This window comes from Rhineura floridana, chromosome 19, assembly GCF_030035675.1.
Source record: "Rhineura floridana isolate rRhiFlo1 chromosome 19, rRhiFlo1.hap2, whole genome shotgun sequence".
NCBI classification, from domain to species: Eukaryota; Metazoa; Chordata; class Lepidosauria; order Squamata; family Rhineuridae; genus Rhineura; species Rhineura floridana.
The window spans coordinates 22,285,792-22,302,627 of record NC_084498.1 but is presented as its reverse complement, the minus strand read 5'-3'; the positions used below and the strand labels follow the sequence as shown (position 1 = coordinate 22,302,627).

Sequence of the window (16,836 nt, the reverse complement as noted above, 5' to 3'; positions counted from 1 at the left end):
ACCTCACAACTACAGCAAAAAAGGTAGACACAAAGCCTTTATTTATTTTAAAATGGCAATTATATGAAGCATCATTTTTTGAAAATAATCTGGCATTTTGTAGCAAATTCAGACTATTTATGACTGTCTAAGAAAGAGCTTGGGTGTGTACATTCTTTCTCATAAAAAAGTTACACTTCATCATTACTAGCCCTTTGCTTTAATTAAGCACATTTAACTCTGCTGGACTGTGGCCCTCGTCTTGGGGTAAGCGATTTTACTTAGCGTCTTCCAAGTGCAAAAAAACAGCCAAGTAGAAATTCTTTATTTCACAACTGACTCCCTTGTCTCTCTAGGCAGATATAATCACTTAGTGCAAAAGGATGTAGACTGCATGACCAAACGATATGGATTATGCTCCTAGGTAGCATAAAGACTCTATTTAGTTACAAACCAATATTTGTTAATTGTTACAGCAGCTAATTAGTACACACACACCTCTTCAGGAAACATATTAATTACCAAATAGAAAACTTGATTTAAACATTGGCGGTGGGGGGAGGGAGAGTTAATTTAAATCACCAATTTACATTGCCTTGATTTAAAAATCCCCCCTGCAGCATAATAAAAGATCACATTAAGTCCAATTAAACAGACATTTAATGGTGGGAAAGGAAAGGAACACACTGAAGTTGGATTCATCCAATAGCAATTCCAATGAAAGGTATTGAAGGCACCTACTAAAGTGGAAAGGGAGGAACTAAGGTTAATATTCACTAATAGGCAAAAAACCTTGCGGTTTAAGAACATACCTATAAGCCAACAGATATTTCTAATCAAACTTTAAAAAGCAGGGAAATTGGGCGGATATAGTGAATGCACCAGGGGAGCAGGGGACCTGACCCCCTCTCCGAGATACCACAAATTTGTAAAAATGCAAACACAATTTGGGTTGGTCTTTCACAGTCCAATCCACTTCCTATGTAGCTTGGAAAAAATTGGTAACGTGCCTCTGAGCATATAATGAGTTGTGGCAAGCACAGGGGGAGGGGAGGAGGAAAGGCAGAGGGGAAGAGGTGAATAGGAGCAGGTGGGAGAGGGAGGGCAGGTTTAATCATTTCCATGCTTATTGAGTTCAGTGGGATTTACTCCCATGGAATCATACTTAGGATAGGTGAAACTGACCATGGGGGAGGAAGAGAAGGGGAGGGAGGAAGGAGGGGGAAGGAGGAAGGGAAGGGAGAGGGGAAGAAGGGAGAAGGAAGAGAGAGGAGAGAGGAAGGGAGAGGAGAGATGGAGAGGGGAAAGGCAGGTCTGATCCTTTGCATGCTTTTTGAGTTCAATGGGTTTTATTCCCATGCAATCATGCTTAGAATAGGTAAAACTGTCTGGGGGGGGGGGCAAGAGGATTGGAAGGGGAGAGGATAGGAGGGAGGAGGAAGAGGGGAGGGCAGGTTTGACTATTTGCATGCTTTTTTAATTCAATGGGATTCAATCCCATACAATCATGCTTAGGATACATGAAACTGACTTGGGGGAGGGGCAGGGAGGAGGGGGAAGGGGAGGGGGGAGGAGACTGGGTGGGCAGGCACTGAGCAGAGGGAAAGCCCCTTTCCTTTCCAAAAGGAAAATGTTGTGAACAGTATCATTCTTGTTCAGGGTTTCCCCCACCTTTTTATTCTACAGCAAGCATATTTCTTCTCTGACCCAAATTTAAACCAAAGCTGTCAGTGGCCACATCCACACCAGACCTTTATTTCACTTTAGACAGTATTGGCTTCTCCCAAAAACATGTAGTCTGTGAAGGGTGCCGAGAGTTGCTATGAGAGGTTCCCCTCACACAACTACAATCCCAAGAAAAGGGGCTGACTGTTAAACCACTCTGGCCACTGGAGCTCTGTCAGGGGAATAGGAGTCTCCTAACTCCTCTCAGCACCCTTCGCAAACTACACTTCCCAGGATTCTTTGGGGGAAGCCATGACTGTCTAAAGTGAAATAAAGGTCTGGTGTGTGTGTGGCCCCCTGATTAGCCACGCCAAGCAGCTGTGAGTCTGGCTTTCAGAACACTGACAGCTGGTTCTTACTGAGCATGCCCAATCTTATAATAGACTTCAATGTTAAATTTCTTAAATTAATTAAAAATCAGCCATGCATATTTTTTTAACTTTTAAACTGCGGAAGATGAAGGTCAGACTATGGGGCAAGGTCTGTAATAGGTACTCTATGACCACAGCTGATTTTTAATTAATTTCAACAAATTATGAGACCGCTGACAGAAAAAAGTCCATCAGGTGTCTGGATTTTTTTCCTCTTGTTTTACACTTTGAACTCTCAACCCCCCAACCCCTCTCCAGCTCTAAGATAAGGAGCAAGGCTCTAACTGCCACCACCCAGCATTTATTAAAGCCATGAAATCATCCTGTTAAACGTACAGGAATACAGTGAATTAAATGTTGTAAAGTATTTTCAGTATGACCACCATCTTTTTACAACAAAATTCTTAAGAGCTCAAACCATGGGCTCATTAGTAAGTGTGCTTTCACTTTTAAAATACATTCCATTTTCTTTTGAAAACAGCATGAAAAATGACAACTTGTTCTTGGGCTAACCTACTTCACAGAGCAGTCATGAGGAGAAAATGAGATACAGACAAATTCACCATGAGCTTTTTAGTATAAAGCAGGACAGATTGTTTAATATACATCAATTTCCTAGTAACCCACTAGCTAGCGCTACATATCTGAGTTGTACAACACTTTTGCTATCAGAGGCTCATAGTCTCATAGGAAGCTCTGCTTCACTCTCAAAAGGATCCTGGTTTGAATCCCAACACTACATGATGCTGAAAGTAGGTTGCTGTGAAAGGACCAAAGAGTAACTCCCATCTCCTTTTTGGGCTGGGAAGACCTTCGTTTGACACAGCAAACGAAATGTTCTTATTCACCTTTTTCTGATAGGAGTACAACCATCATGAAGAAATTCTCCTCCAGAGCAGAAAGCAAATAGCAGTGGCAGAGTACCAGTGCTCTGGACAGCCAGATGGACATGCAGATTTAACATAGGCTACTCTGCTCTGGTTTAGCTCCCAGGGAAGATGAGTGAGTAAGTGAGGGAGGGAGAGGAGAGGGAGAGGGGGGAGGGGGGAGAGGGAGGGGGGAGAGGGAGAGGGGGGAGCGGGAGCGGGAGAGGGAGAGAGGGGGAGGGGGGGAGAGAGGGGGAGGGGGGGAGAGAGGGGGGGAGGGGGGGGAGGGGGGGAGAGAGGGGGGGAGAGGGGGGGAGAGGGGGGAGGGGGGGAGAGGGGGGGAGGGGGGGAGAGGGGGGGAGGGGGGGAGAGAGGGGGAGGGAGAGGGGGAGAGGGGGAGGGAGAGAGGGATACACACAGACAGACAAACCCATAACCTACCTTGGAATGGTATGGGAGAGGATTGAGCCATGTGGAGATGCTCTTCGCTGATTAGATAGATTGGTTGGTGCTGAACAATCTCCACACTTGTACACACATTACTTTCCCCATGAAGGAAGAACGTGAAGGCGCAGGACAAATGCTCACTGAAGGGGGAAGAAAAGAAAGAAAGATGACGAGACCTCATTTAATCACAGCATTAATGCATCAGAGACTGGCATAATAGATATCCCATGAGTCTCCCTGGAACAGAATTTGCAGCACGCTGTGTTTATATGGGTGTAAGCACACTTCTCATCTCCAATACAAGTGGCAAAAACACATCAAGCTCTTCCCTCAGGTGCAACAGGCTTAGGAAAAAACAGAGAAGTGTGCAGGAGAAGGAGCCTACTGATCAGGACATCCATATATTCAGACATTGCAATACTTCACACAGCTGATGAAGCTGTTGCAAACCAAAGCTCATGCCGCCCTGGGCTCCTGCTGGGAGAAAGGGCAGGACATCAATCAATCAATCAATCAATGACTTACAATAGACCATAATAAAGAACATGAAAAATATTTTCACTGTGTTAATCACGAACAGTGCATCCAAGTCCCTTGGCAGAAAAAAAAATAGGTAATTTGGAAAATAGGGAGCACATACCTTGCCCCATTAGGATGAATGCACTTCTAGGAGCTTGGTCAGCTCAACCTTCAGTCTGCATACATTTTATTTATAAATTTGTATAAATTATATGCTTATTTAAATTGCCTTCTGTACCAGCATCTCCTGCTAAGGCCTATGGTCAGGCAGTAAACAATAAACTGAAACTGAAACATTTTATCAACTTCCAGCAACAGCGGCAGTTTTTAGAACAAAACCATTCAACCCAGGTGTGGCACTGAAGCTGGGCTGCCCTTGCACCACTGGGGACAGGGCTGATGGCATGCATTGAGGCACCAGACTCTGCCTGCTTCACTGCTGACCACAGGGCCAAGACCCTTCTGGCAGCATCTAGCACCTAGCTAAGGAGGGGGTCAGTGGGGTAAGCCAAGAAAAGATGCAAACCAATGGCTCAGACAGCGCAAAGTCAACTTCCTAAGCATTCACCAGAGCCGGAGCATCCACATTCTCTATTCCAGGGGAAGCCAATGCAGCACCCTCCAGATGACGCTAAACTGCCCCTCCCAATCATCTCTGAACCACTGGCTGGGGATGGTGGAAGCTGTAATCCAACAACATTCTTGAGGGCATCACATTAGCTATCCCTGCTTTATTGTTCTTTTACCTCTCAGCTTGAAACCTATTGTTTATTTTGACAATTTATAGTACTGCTTAATTATAATAGTCTGTAAATGCTATGCAAGAAACCCAACACAATTTAAATTGAAATAATAAAATCACAATTTAGTTAATGTACATGTTGGAATAATAAAAAAAGAAGTCTTCGGTAGTGCCTAAGGAGCAGGGCTACATCTCTAGGAGGAGGAGATGCCCCTGGGTTTTCCACATATGGGCCACACTAGGTTAGTTTAGGCTCTGTCAGCGAAGCACTAAGGCATCCCAGCATTTCCCAGGGGGCAATATTGTTGGGTTTATGTGGAGATGGAGGAGATGAATCACAGGAGGATGACTGTCCCCACTTTAGCCGATGTGGATGTGTGACACTGGTCTCTCCAAAGGAAAACCTGCTTCTGGGTGAAGCTTCCCCATAGTAAAAGAGAGCTGGGATCAGCTGACTTCTGTTGAATCACATGTGGCTATGCATTTGATTCTAGTTCCTTCCTTTGGCACAGAGCCCAGCTCTAACAGAAATGCATTGCGCAAGCCAACTCACAAGCACGCTTGAACGAAAGAAAACAAACAATTGGGATAATTTAGTGGGCCCCTCTTCAAGTCTCTGCAGCAGTTTAGCCAGCCTACCTTTATTACAAAACAAAGTCACACTAGTGCTTCCATGCATTATCTTATCAATAAAGGGGGAAAGACTTGCGAAAGAACATAGAATGTTTTAGGGTCTCAGAAGTGCAAGCATACTATATTTATGAGCTAAGATCGGACAACAATTAAGTTTCTTTACTGATGCCTAATTTCACTCAATAGGATCCAGTTCAGACATCAAAGCCAAACCATAATTACTCCAGTGAAGAAAGTAAAATACTAAACACTCTGTCTAGTGAAGTGAAGTGACACTGGATTATTTGTAGCCTGATACAGATCTATTCACACACCAGGTGTATGAAAATAGGTGTCTGAAGACCATCTCGCCTCTAGAGAAAATCCATTGGCAGGAGAAGATTCCAGCACCCCAATTTGTAAATGGATCTGTGAGGGGAAGGGGCTGTCACACTTAGCTGCAAGCCTGAAATCTGCTCTGTGAAAGCTGAGGATATTCTCCTCCTCTCAAAGTGAATGTGAGGGGACATTTTTCGCATAGCAAGCTGCAAGGATGTAGCTACTCCACAAAAAACAAACCCATTTCTAAGAAGGACAAGAGCCTCTGCCTCGTCCCCAACAGGTTTGTTTGCAAGGAAGGACTGCTACCTGCTATGTGAAGTAGCAGGAAGACATGGCGGCCCAGCTACTCACGTGCAAGTAATATGCAACCTGTAGAATGTTTTATATTTTTTTCTATGTACTACTGAAATGCCTGCTCTCAAGAGACTCAGAATGAAAGCTGTGCAAAAGGGGAAGTGAATCAGAATGGGAAGAAAAGAGACATGGATGTCCTTTAGAAAGGGAAGGAGTAGGGGAAGAAAGGTCACATTCACACCATGCACTTGAACTAAACACCTGCTCTCAAAGAATCCTGGGAATTGCAGTTTACTCCTTGCAGAGCTACAGTTCCCACCACATTTAAACTACAGTTCCCAGGATCCTTTGGGGGAAGCCATGTGCTTTAAATGTGTGGCATGGATGTGACCAAAGCCTAGGGAAAGCAGCAGAGTGGAGAAAAGGCTTAAAAGAGACCAGAGGGTAGAAGGGAAAGCAAAGAAGGAAGACAGCAGATACATTGGGGGCCATGGGGGGGGCAGACAGACAAAGATCTGTGACAGGAACTGTTATTTATCCAGCAGTTAACTGACCTTACTTATTTAGTGATTCAAGAAATCCAACACTGTCAAATAAACAGCAGTGGTTTGATTTAGATCTTTGTGGGCTCTTTGTTTGGTTCATTAATTGTTTATGTTAATAGTTCTTAAGCTTGTGAGATAAAGGAAAGATTGTGAAATCCATCTGAGTCCAGAGATATTGCCAACCTGTCCCCCCCACCCCCGCATTCTGATTACATAAACCTAACGCATTCTGCTACTGTTGCTCAAGACAGAGACAGATAAAAATACAAATGATCTCCATTGTTACTTTGTGGACCATCACATTGCTTATAAAAGAATTAGGCTGAATTTGTGTTGTCAACTTGTTCACAAATGATCTAGAGTTAGGCTGAGCAGGGAGGTTTGCTGATATGTTTAAAAAAGATGGAATTGTGAGGAACTCCAAAAGGATTTCTCCAAACGGGATGGAAGGGGAGCAAAATGGCAAATGCAATCCAATGTAAGCAAGTGTAAAGTTATACACACTGGGACAAAAAAAACCCAACTATTTTCAGATAAACATTAATGGAGTCTGAACTGGTGGTGAATGAGACCTTGAAGTCATAATGTACGATGTCAACCCAGTGTGTGGCAGCTGAGAAAAAGGCAAATTCCACATTAGGGAACATTAGGAAAGGAACTGAAAATAAAACAGCCAATATAATACTGCTGATATACAAATCTATGGTGTGACCCCACTTGGAATACTGTACAGAGTTCTGGTCGCCTCACCTCAAAAGCAATATTGTAAAGCTGGAAAAGTTCAGAAAAGGGCAACCGGAATGATCAAGGGGATGAAGCAGCTCTCCTATGAGGAAAGTTTGGCATTCGGTTTTGGTTTAGGAAAAAAGCTGAGGAGGGAGGGGGGCATTATAGAAGTGTAAAGATGATGCATGGTGCAGAGAAAGTGGATAAGGAGACTTTTTCTCCTGAAAATATACATCGGTTCCAGATAAGCCCCCTTATTAGACGAAGAAAAAAAAGAAAAAAGATAGTGTACGTGACTCCGCCAAGTCCTCTTTCTCTTTAGGTCTCATACCATCCAAAGCTACCCTAAGACTGAAAGTATCTGAAGTGCAATATTTTATGTTCTTGGAGAGCCAGAATAATTAAAGATTGTTCTGTTTCTGAAACTCCCTCCCTAGGGAGACCTATTCTGGGTCATCCCTAGGCAATTTTATTATTATTATCATTGTTATTATTATCATTGTTATTATTATCATTGTTATTATTATCATTGTTATTATTATCATTATTCCAGGCATTTGCTTTGAATTTCCCACCTGCTATTCCAGCCATGCTGTAGTAGTGGAATGCTCATTTTATACTGTTTTATTTTTTAATGCGAAACTGTATTTTAATGGCCATTGTAAGAAACCTTACAGGCCTTTTAAGCTGGAAAGTGAGGTGTTTTAAAGAGGTAAGTATTTTGCATGGGGATTGTAGCTAAACCCAACCTCTGGCTGCATTCACACAAAACAGAAAGACGGACTATGCAAAACAGATTTATTCAGAAGCACGTTCAGTAGTACTTAGCCATTCATGAATGACAGACAAGAAAACAGAAAGGGAGTGTATTTCATTTCCAGGAATAACATGCATATGAACAGAAGCAAAGGTTTTCAGACTGTAGCACGTCTGAGCGAGTGAACATTTCTTCAATCAAGGTGTGGTTGGTTTCAACACACACACACAGTCTCAACTAGAATATCTTTGGTGAGCCAATAGTATATTCCAGTAAGTACTCTGTGGCCTTCCTCCAGGGGGCTCCCTTGTAGTATGTAGCAAAGAAGCAGAAGCCAGAACAGGCACACTGGCTACAATCCGATGATCACATCTTGGCTTAATGAACTGAGATATGAATGAGCCTTTTTTCCTGTGCATGCAATCCCTTTGCTCCTTGAAGCTATCAATCCAGGAAGCTGTGAATTAACCATAGTTTCCCATTATATCCAAACTAGAAAACTATAACCGTAAGCTGCTAAACAAGCTAGGATATTAAGCATATGTAAAACTTGGTATAACATCCTGATTTTCCCTCAAAGCTGGTAACCATAGTTTCCCAGTTCAGACAAAACAGGAAACTATGGTTTATCAGAGGCTTCCAGGTGTGACTGCTCGTGCCATGAAGGGAGGAGCAATGGGGTGTGTGAGGAGGCAGAAGTTGAGCTTTGATAATCTAAACTGGGCCATTAAGTCAGCCCCAAGGCAAGACTACAGTATTTTCTAAGTTTAGCTTTCAAGACTAGAACAATGTAGATCTAGACTCGGGGACTCTCCCATTTCTTTTGTATTGTGTTTGTCAATTCCTTGGAGACACGGTTACTTTATCAACATATCAGTCTTTTTTTAAAATGAAAATAAAATAAAATGTTGCATCGGTAAATATAGTCCTGTGCTGCTGCTTTCAAGCCACCTCTAGCTGTAGACATCATCACCCTCTCAAGCACAAATATCACTCTCAGTCTCCAAAAACATAAAGTCACAAGGTTGGAAGGAGAAGTTCACAAATGGAAAGATTCATTGTTCCCCAGCCAATCATAATTTTATACTGTTTTATACTGTTTAAATTTTTAAGTTGTGTTTTAAATTGTTTTTTATAAGATCTGTTTTAATTTGTTTTTATTTGTTTTAATGTTTTTAGTTACTGTAAACCGCCCAGAGAGCTTTGGCTATGGGGCGGTATACAAGTATAATAAAATAAAATAATAAATAATTATAAAATTCTTATGGAATGGCACTATTCCATTAACATTTCCACCTGAACTTTCTCAGGCGGCACAGTTGGGAAAGACATCCCCTGAGGCTTTTGAAGACCTCCTGCCAGTGAAGAGTACTGGCTAGGTGGACCACTAGTCTGACTTGGTGTGGAAAAGTTTCCTATGCAGACCCTGCCAAAGATTCTGGAAAGATTCTTCAATTCCACTGATAACACAATCTGCAGGGTTCAAGAAGAAAAGGCTTATGCAGTTAAGGTTTTAAGATATACTTCGATGTTTTCAATTGTTAGGCTTTCTAGCATAAGGGAAACTTCTGCCAAATGAAGGTATATGTTAAAATCAGTTTAGTTCCTTCTTTTAGACATTAAAACTCCTCTCAAAAAGCAATTTCTATCTCAGCTTAAGAAAAGCAGATTGTGCTTTCTGATATATCTCCAATCATGTGCTACTCTTGCATTCAAATCTATGTATTTATAGAAGAGCAATTCAGCGATTTCTTGACATTATCCCTTCAGATGTTATGAAGATGTTCTTACCAAAACAATTACACAGGTGAAAGAAAACAAAAGAGTCCCCTGGCACCTTAAAAAGACTGATTTATATGCATTTTCCTAGGCTAGAGCTTACTTTGTCAGATGTAAAAGATGGTCTGGAAGCCAAGCAGGGAAAGCGGACAAGACCATTTCATATACATAACTTACCTGGGATTTCTTGGTTTAGGAGGAAAAACTCTGAAAGGTAAACTAAAATGGCTCTTAGCCCCAGAATACTCATCTTTGTAAATATAAAGTGCAAATAGAGCCACTACACCCAGTAGCCTAATCACACCGCTCTTCCACCAGCGTTCGCTATGGCCAACATGAAAAGTTGTACATTAAAGAAAACTCTGTTAAATAATTTCATGTTCACTTCTTAAGGATGAATCTGTGCCTTGCAGCTCATTCATATTCTGCCCCCACTTCCACATGGACTATAAAGGAACTTTCTTCTAAAATGAGAATGAGTAGATGTAAAATCAAACTCTACTTCAGATGTGCAAACTGCATGCTCCAGAGTATAGGATATTCTGCAGGATTTTGGATTACATGGCAGTCCCTTTTCAGATACCAGGCCCTCCTTTAACTACGACATGGGAGCCCACTTTTAAACATTTCACGTATTTGTTTACTTATATTGCCATATCAGAAAATATCAGGCCAGTGTACAATGTTAAAACCTAAAACACCATTTTAAAAAGAAAAATACAGATAATCCTTAAGGTGACTGGCTCATCAAAATTAAACAACTGCAAAGGCCTGTCAGCATATTAAAAAGTCCTCAAGAGACACCTGAAAGTCAAAAGTGAGAGTGCCTATTGACTCTCTGCTGAAAGAGTGTTCCTCAGCATGGGATCTGTAATACTAAATGCTCGACTTCTAGCTGAGGACAGTTGGGCCTCTGAAACGTGGGCACATATACCCACCTGTCTAATAAGCGACACAGGAGGCTGCTTTAAATTGGGCAAACCATCTAGTCTAGTATCATCCGCTCTTGTCTGGCAGCACCACTTCAGAGTCTCTGGCGAAGTCTTTCCTAGCACCTACTTGATCCTTTCTTTTCTTTTCTAAACTGCCAAGGATAGAGCCATGTGCTCGGCTATGGAGCTATAGTTTCTCCCCTTTGCTCTGTGCTGTTCTTTCTCCTACTCATAAATAAAAATCCTAAGTGACATCTCCCTCCCTCCAATGCTGGTAGTAGCACTGATGAAATTAATCTTCAATCAGGGCATGCTCATTTGTAAATCCCAGGCCACCGGCTATAAACCAACAGACCAGGTAATCACTCGCAACCATACGAATAAATTCTGCAACTGTACAAGAACTTTCAGAAGCCATAAGATTCAAACACCAAGATCCCCTTATGAATATAAATTAGCCTGTTTCTTTCACTAGCATTCCGAGTGTTGAGATAACAAATTCACAATGCAGAAAAGTGTTTAGATAACACAGGAAGCATTTAGATAATGTTATGAACCCATTATCTTGACACTTTGTATGCATTCTTGCCAGAACTAGCATGCTAGAACTAATTTACTTGACTCTTGATATTCTCTTCTCACTGATTTTATCTTCAACTCTCTTACTATTTCCATTCACAAGCAAAGCAGAAAGGGATCAGCTAGCAGTTTGGGTTCCAAAGAGCGCTGTCATCAGATACGAAGGCAATGCAAAGGGAGAGCGATGTAACCCTGACTAGAGCTTGCAAGTTAAAACATCGATCCATGTTCACACTACAATGCAAGCTGATTCATAGCAGCCAAGTTCAGTTTTGCCAAATACTCACTTACACTTGCCCTTTGATATGAAACTTCAGTACGCGATGTGCACACTTAATTATCTATGATGAAGTAAAATGTGGACAGTTTAACCTCACTTGGTGTCAGGAACCACTAACCACCACCCTATGGGGAAAACCATGTCACTACAGCTGCTCAAGGGGGGGGGGACCCTTGCACACTGGCTCTGCTCAGGCTGTCCATTGGCTCCAGAAGAGCAAGGTGGAGTTTAAGAAAGCCTCCTGTCTCAAACAACGTCTACCTGAACTCTAGCTTTTCTGGCCTTGGTCCTCAGTCCTGCCTCCTGGGTTTATCCTCAAGTTCTGCTCTCTGATCCTAATTGCTCAGTGGAACCCTTTCCTAGCCTGGGTACCCTTGTTGTTGGACTACAACATCTTTCAGACTGATGCATGGCCAATAGAAGTGGTCTAAAACAGAAGGCATCAGACTGAAGGCAGCTATGTTGCAGTCCTGACTCCTGGCTCATTCTCTCATCCTGCCTTTTAGTTTGCCCCCTGATCCTTATTGCCTTTGGCTCCTTCCAGTATGCTGCTCATGGCACAGCCCTGGCTCTTGGCCAAAGTGCTTCCACAATTGTAGGCTAACCCAGCATAGCACGGATGCCAACGTCACAGGAATTCTGAGTTTTGTGGTTAGAAAGGGAATATTGGAAATGCAACTCTAATATTGTAATTCATACAATACTTGTGGGCAACCAAGCACAATACCAGAGGCAGCTGTAAACAGGGATACACACATTTACATGTCAATGGGAACTGCCCTTCTCACCACAAAGATTCACTTTCACAAGAGGCACCTCCTCATGGAGGTAGTAGAGAACCACCACCCCTCACATCAGAAACAAACCACCTACAAAAATTAAATAGCTCCACTAGCTCCACTTTTAAACAGCCCATCTTTGGAGTTTTTGCATCAATAGTGTTGGATTATTTTCTGGCAAGACAGACCTGCATTAATAAAGGGGAGGGGGAATAGAATGTGTACAGCTCAAGAACAACATTGTATGGCCCCCTCCCCCCACAAAAAGGAGTGCCTAGGGCACATCAAATACACCGCAAATAGCTGGTGTGAAAGTGCCCAAGATCTCTAGGAACTGCAAAGATGAGATGGGTTGGAGACTTTCAAGTGATGCCCAAGTCTGGTTATCTTTTTGGTGCCAGATAAAGATCTTCTTAGGCATTTGGGTGAAAGCATGGTTTGATCTGGTTTTCATTGTACTTTTGTTTTATATTAATAGAAACTGCTCTGAAGGACTCTGGTTGGAAGAGTAGTAAATAAATAAAGTAAACAAATAGAAACAGGATGGATGGATAGACAGACTATGGACAAGCTGGGAAGACAGAAAATGAAAACAGCCATGGAGCTGTAAACCATGGTTTGACTGTATGCCTGGATACTACCCCATCAGTTAGAACTGAGTTCTAAATCAGCTGTCAGAAACAATAGCTTGCCAGGGTGTTTGAACTGAGGCTCACCATAACTGAATGCTAGAGATAAAGAAATATTTATTCTATTTTATCCTAAGCTGCAAAACGTGTGCTTATATTTTTGTATGTTTAGTTAGTTACATTTATATCCTGCCCTTCCTCCCAGAAGGAGCCCAAGGTGGCACATAATAAAATAAGAACAGAAATATCTGCAGGGTGACAAAAGAGGTGTTCACTTAGATTTCTGCCTAGAATCAAGATATAGAAAAAAGGTTCATAACAGCAAAGACCATCTTTCATGTTAATAATACTAGTTATAGTCACAGCAAAGCCAGAGCTACCTGCTCCTCAATACTCTAATGTTTCAGCTTTATGTCCCACTTCTTTATTCTGACAACCTTGTGATATTTTAGTAACTTGAATTTACTCTCCATATTAAGCTGGGAACCAGTTTCTCAATATTAGTAGGCTCTTTTAAAAAAAAACTAACGCAGTCATAAAAATGGTTAGCATTGTACCGATACATTTCCTTTTGTAACACGTCACTATTGTCAATTCAGTTGAATGAAATTCAAATACATTACTAGTAAAAATGCATCACTTCTCTATTCCCTGCAGGCCTTTGCCTTTAGAATGGCAGTAAAGGTTATTTTTACAGGGCTAGAAAAATCTCAAGTAATGCAGACTTCTAGGAATTTGCGGTTATTTCTTCATGTCTATTTTTCTATGCAGTTTAATGGTAACAGCTGTAGAGCCTTTGTGTTACAGCAGCTCATTCCAGACATTTAAGGTAACATCAACAATAGACCTGGCATCCATATATTTTATTCACTACATGAACAATTATTAAAAAAACCTGAATTTTGACAACTTTGGAACAATTCAGCCAAAGGATCGAACCTGCTCTGACAAGTGACCAAAGAGTATATATACACCAAAAGTCAATATTATGCCCTGGGCTCTTTCAGGAGGAAGGGTGGGATATACATTGAATAAATGACAATATTAAAAGTGTTCAAGAGCAACCGAGAATAACTACGATAAGCAACACATATGATCCAGCAAAGCTAGATACATCTAAGTCCCATTGTTTCAATGGAAACATTTAATATGTGCTTACTTTGTCCCAATACAATCGATGGAAAGTAAAGAACTTAACTTTGGGCTACAGTGTGAATCTTGTTTTGCTTCTTATAATGAAGATCTCTATTACAGGTTCCTTAACAAGACCTCAACATTCATCAGTGAAAGATTCTCAGTACTCTCCAAGCTGTTTCCAATAAGTTGTTTTTAATTATTGCTATTATTTCTCTTAAGGAGCCTAATACTGCTAGGCATTGTAAAATGTTTTGAAAGGACCCACCCTGAACACAAGCTTGCATTCTAACAATTGCACTTTAGATTCTGTTCATTCTCCCTCCCCCCCCTCAAGTTTAAACCCCTGTAAAACAATACTCCAAGCCTTCTCACACCTGTAATTTAGCACTGTGAATGGCACGTATCCAGAGCTAGGCCAGAACAAAACACAGTATCACACACAGCACCAATGCAAGGGTTGAGATCACAAGTCTGCCATCCACTACTACAAAAATAGCTGGCAGAAACATCCTATGTTGTTTTTAGCTATATAAAAAGACTATCAACCTCAAACTATTTTATTTAATATTTAAGCTGCCTTTCAGGGTGCAATTACCACCACCCCCATCCACCATGAAGTGTACAAAAAACATAATCATTGCCATGATCATAACACACCCAATTAAAACCACCTTACACCACCTTAAAACTGAACAGTAGCAATTAACACATCGCAACAATAAATATAAAGTGGACTGAAATATACTGATAACCTCGCTCTGTTCACTTTAGGCTTTTGTCTATAAAAGGTCACGCCACAGTTTCCTATTTTGGATATAACAATAAGCAATTGTTTTAACAGCATTTCAGGCATCACACCAAACCTTAGTTAAGTTTAGCTATAATCTGACATGACAAAGTGTAGCTTTCACTTGGGCAGTAAATTAGAATCCAAAAACATGGCTCAAAATGGTTTGCAAACTATGGTTTGTGCTAACTGTAGTTGAGCTTTCTTCTGTCGAGAGCAACATTTTCTTGAAGGTAATCTATTGAGGCTGCAGACTGACAGTGGGTGGAACCCCACTACAAATTCAAAATAAAGAGCACCTTGCTTCTTTTTCACCATGGTTATCTCCGATTAGAATTCCCAATCCTATACAGATCTACCGAGAAGTAAGCCCCACTGGGTTGTATGGGGTTACTCTCAAATAGGTACAGTATATGGAGGAAATAACATTTTAGTAGGACAAGCTAATATAGTTACTGTTCTGGAAAGCACATGAATATAATTCCTTTGTGATGGAGAGCTGGAAGTGGAGGGCGGAGAGGAAGAATGACTTGTTTTCCCCAAGTCATAAAATCAGGAAAAAGTTTTGCTTTTTAAATCATTTTTTATCAGATAAAATGCAGACCCCTTAAAGAACACTTGAAACTCCACAGAAAGAAGGGGGCAGTTTAAAAAGCCAGGAAAAATAATTAGGAAATGAGCAGGAGGGAGGAACTCTGATGGGATGGAAGAATGGGACAACAAGAGGCATTAGCACAAAGATGGGGAACCTGTGACCCTCCAGATGTTAGCTGACTACAGCTCCCTTCATCCCTGAACACTGGGTATGCTGGCCTGGTTCTGACAGGAGTTGGAGCCCAGCAGCATCTGGAGGACCACACATTCCCCACCTCTGCATTAGGGGGCTGCATAAAATGAAGCAGGGGCTGCATGCAGCTTCTAGAACACAGATTGCCCACCTGTGGTGTAGTTTGATATCTCAACTAACAAACATGGCTTAATTTAAACATTCCACCACCACAGTTTAGAAACCAAATCATGGTTCATGGTTTAAGCTTCCAAACCATGCTGTGTGTGGTGTATATATAAAATTACAAAAGAATTCACAGCCAATTTTACAAAGGCTTACATGGGGGAAAAAATCAGAGAGATTACATGATACAACCTATCCTGGTTAATGCACATATCAGCCCTTAAAATTAAAAATGGATCAACAAATGACACTGAAAGTTACTTGCTTAGACCAATTAACCCAATATAATGTTAACGCTGGGGACCACCCTATATATACCCCATGCCAAAACATTGTAAACCCACAATTTACATTTTGTTGCAGCCAATATTTCTGACTATATTCAATAAAATCAATTCAATTTGCTGTAAAGTTATCTTTGTTCTCCAGTCTACTGAAATTTGTTTATTCATTATGGTAAATTCCCATAATTTACCAATCCATAGATGGTACTACTGGCAGTCTCCAGTTCCCCACTTACAAATTTCTAGCTATTGGCAGATTATAATGAACCAGTTCTTTTACGCTTCTGCCTCACCAAGCATTCCATGAAGTTCATCGAATTTAGAGGAATCTTGTATTCTAAAATTCTTCTTAACTGAATATTTTTCGGGGGGGGGGGGCGCACATTCCCACTACATGTGGAAAAGGTTTCTTTTTTCCTGACACCTCCAACATGTGGGTGGATGGTTTTTATTTATTTTACTCTTTATCGCTGGGGTGATGTACATCTGCTTATGTTATAGCAATTCCCTCTTAAGTGCCATATTCAGAGAAAACCCACGTACGCTCTTCCACAAATTTTCTCAGATGTCCATTGGAATATCCTCCCATGTCTTTAGCTCATTTCATCATATATTATTTAAATTGTTCTAGCTCTGTATCATATTTGTTAAGCAGTTGATACATTTTTTTTGCAAATACATGCCTATTATTTTTTCATTATTAACTTCCCAAATTCTCTTGCCTCTCTTAATTGCTCATGTACTCTTAAAATATTCCTGCACGCTGGATCAAA

General features: G+C 41.2%; 1 protein-coding gene across 1 annotated transcript in view; it reads right to left on the bottom strand.

Annotated features, from left to right (window-relative positions):
• MED13L (mediator complex subunit 13L) overlaps positions 1–16,836 on the bottom strand; it is a 195,155-nt gene that overhangs the window by 79,387 nt on the left and 98,932 nt on the right. The window contains exon 5 of the mRNA XM_061602384.1: positions 3,383–3,528. Within this exon, the coding sequence (XP_061458368.1) occupies positions 3,383–3,528 (146 nt within the window). The remainder of the gene's footprint in view (positions 1–3,382; positions 3,529–16,836) is intronic.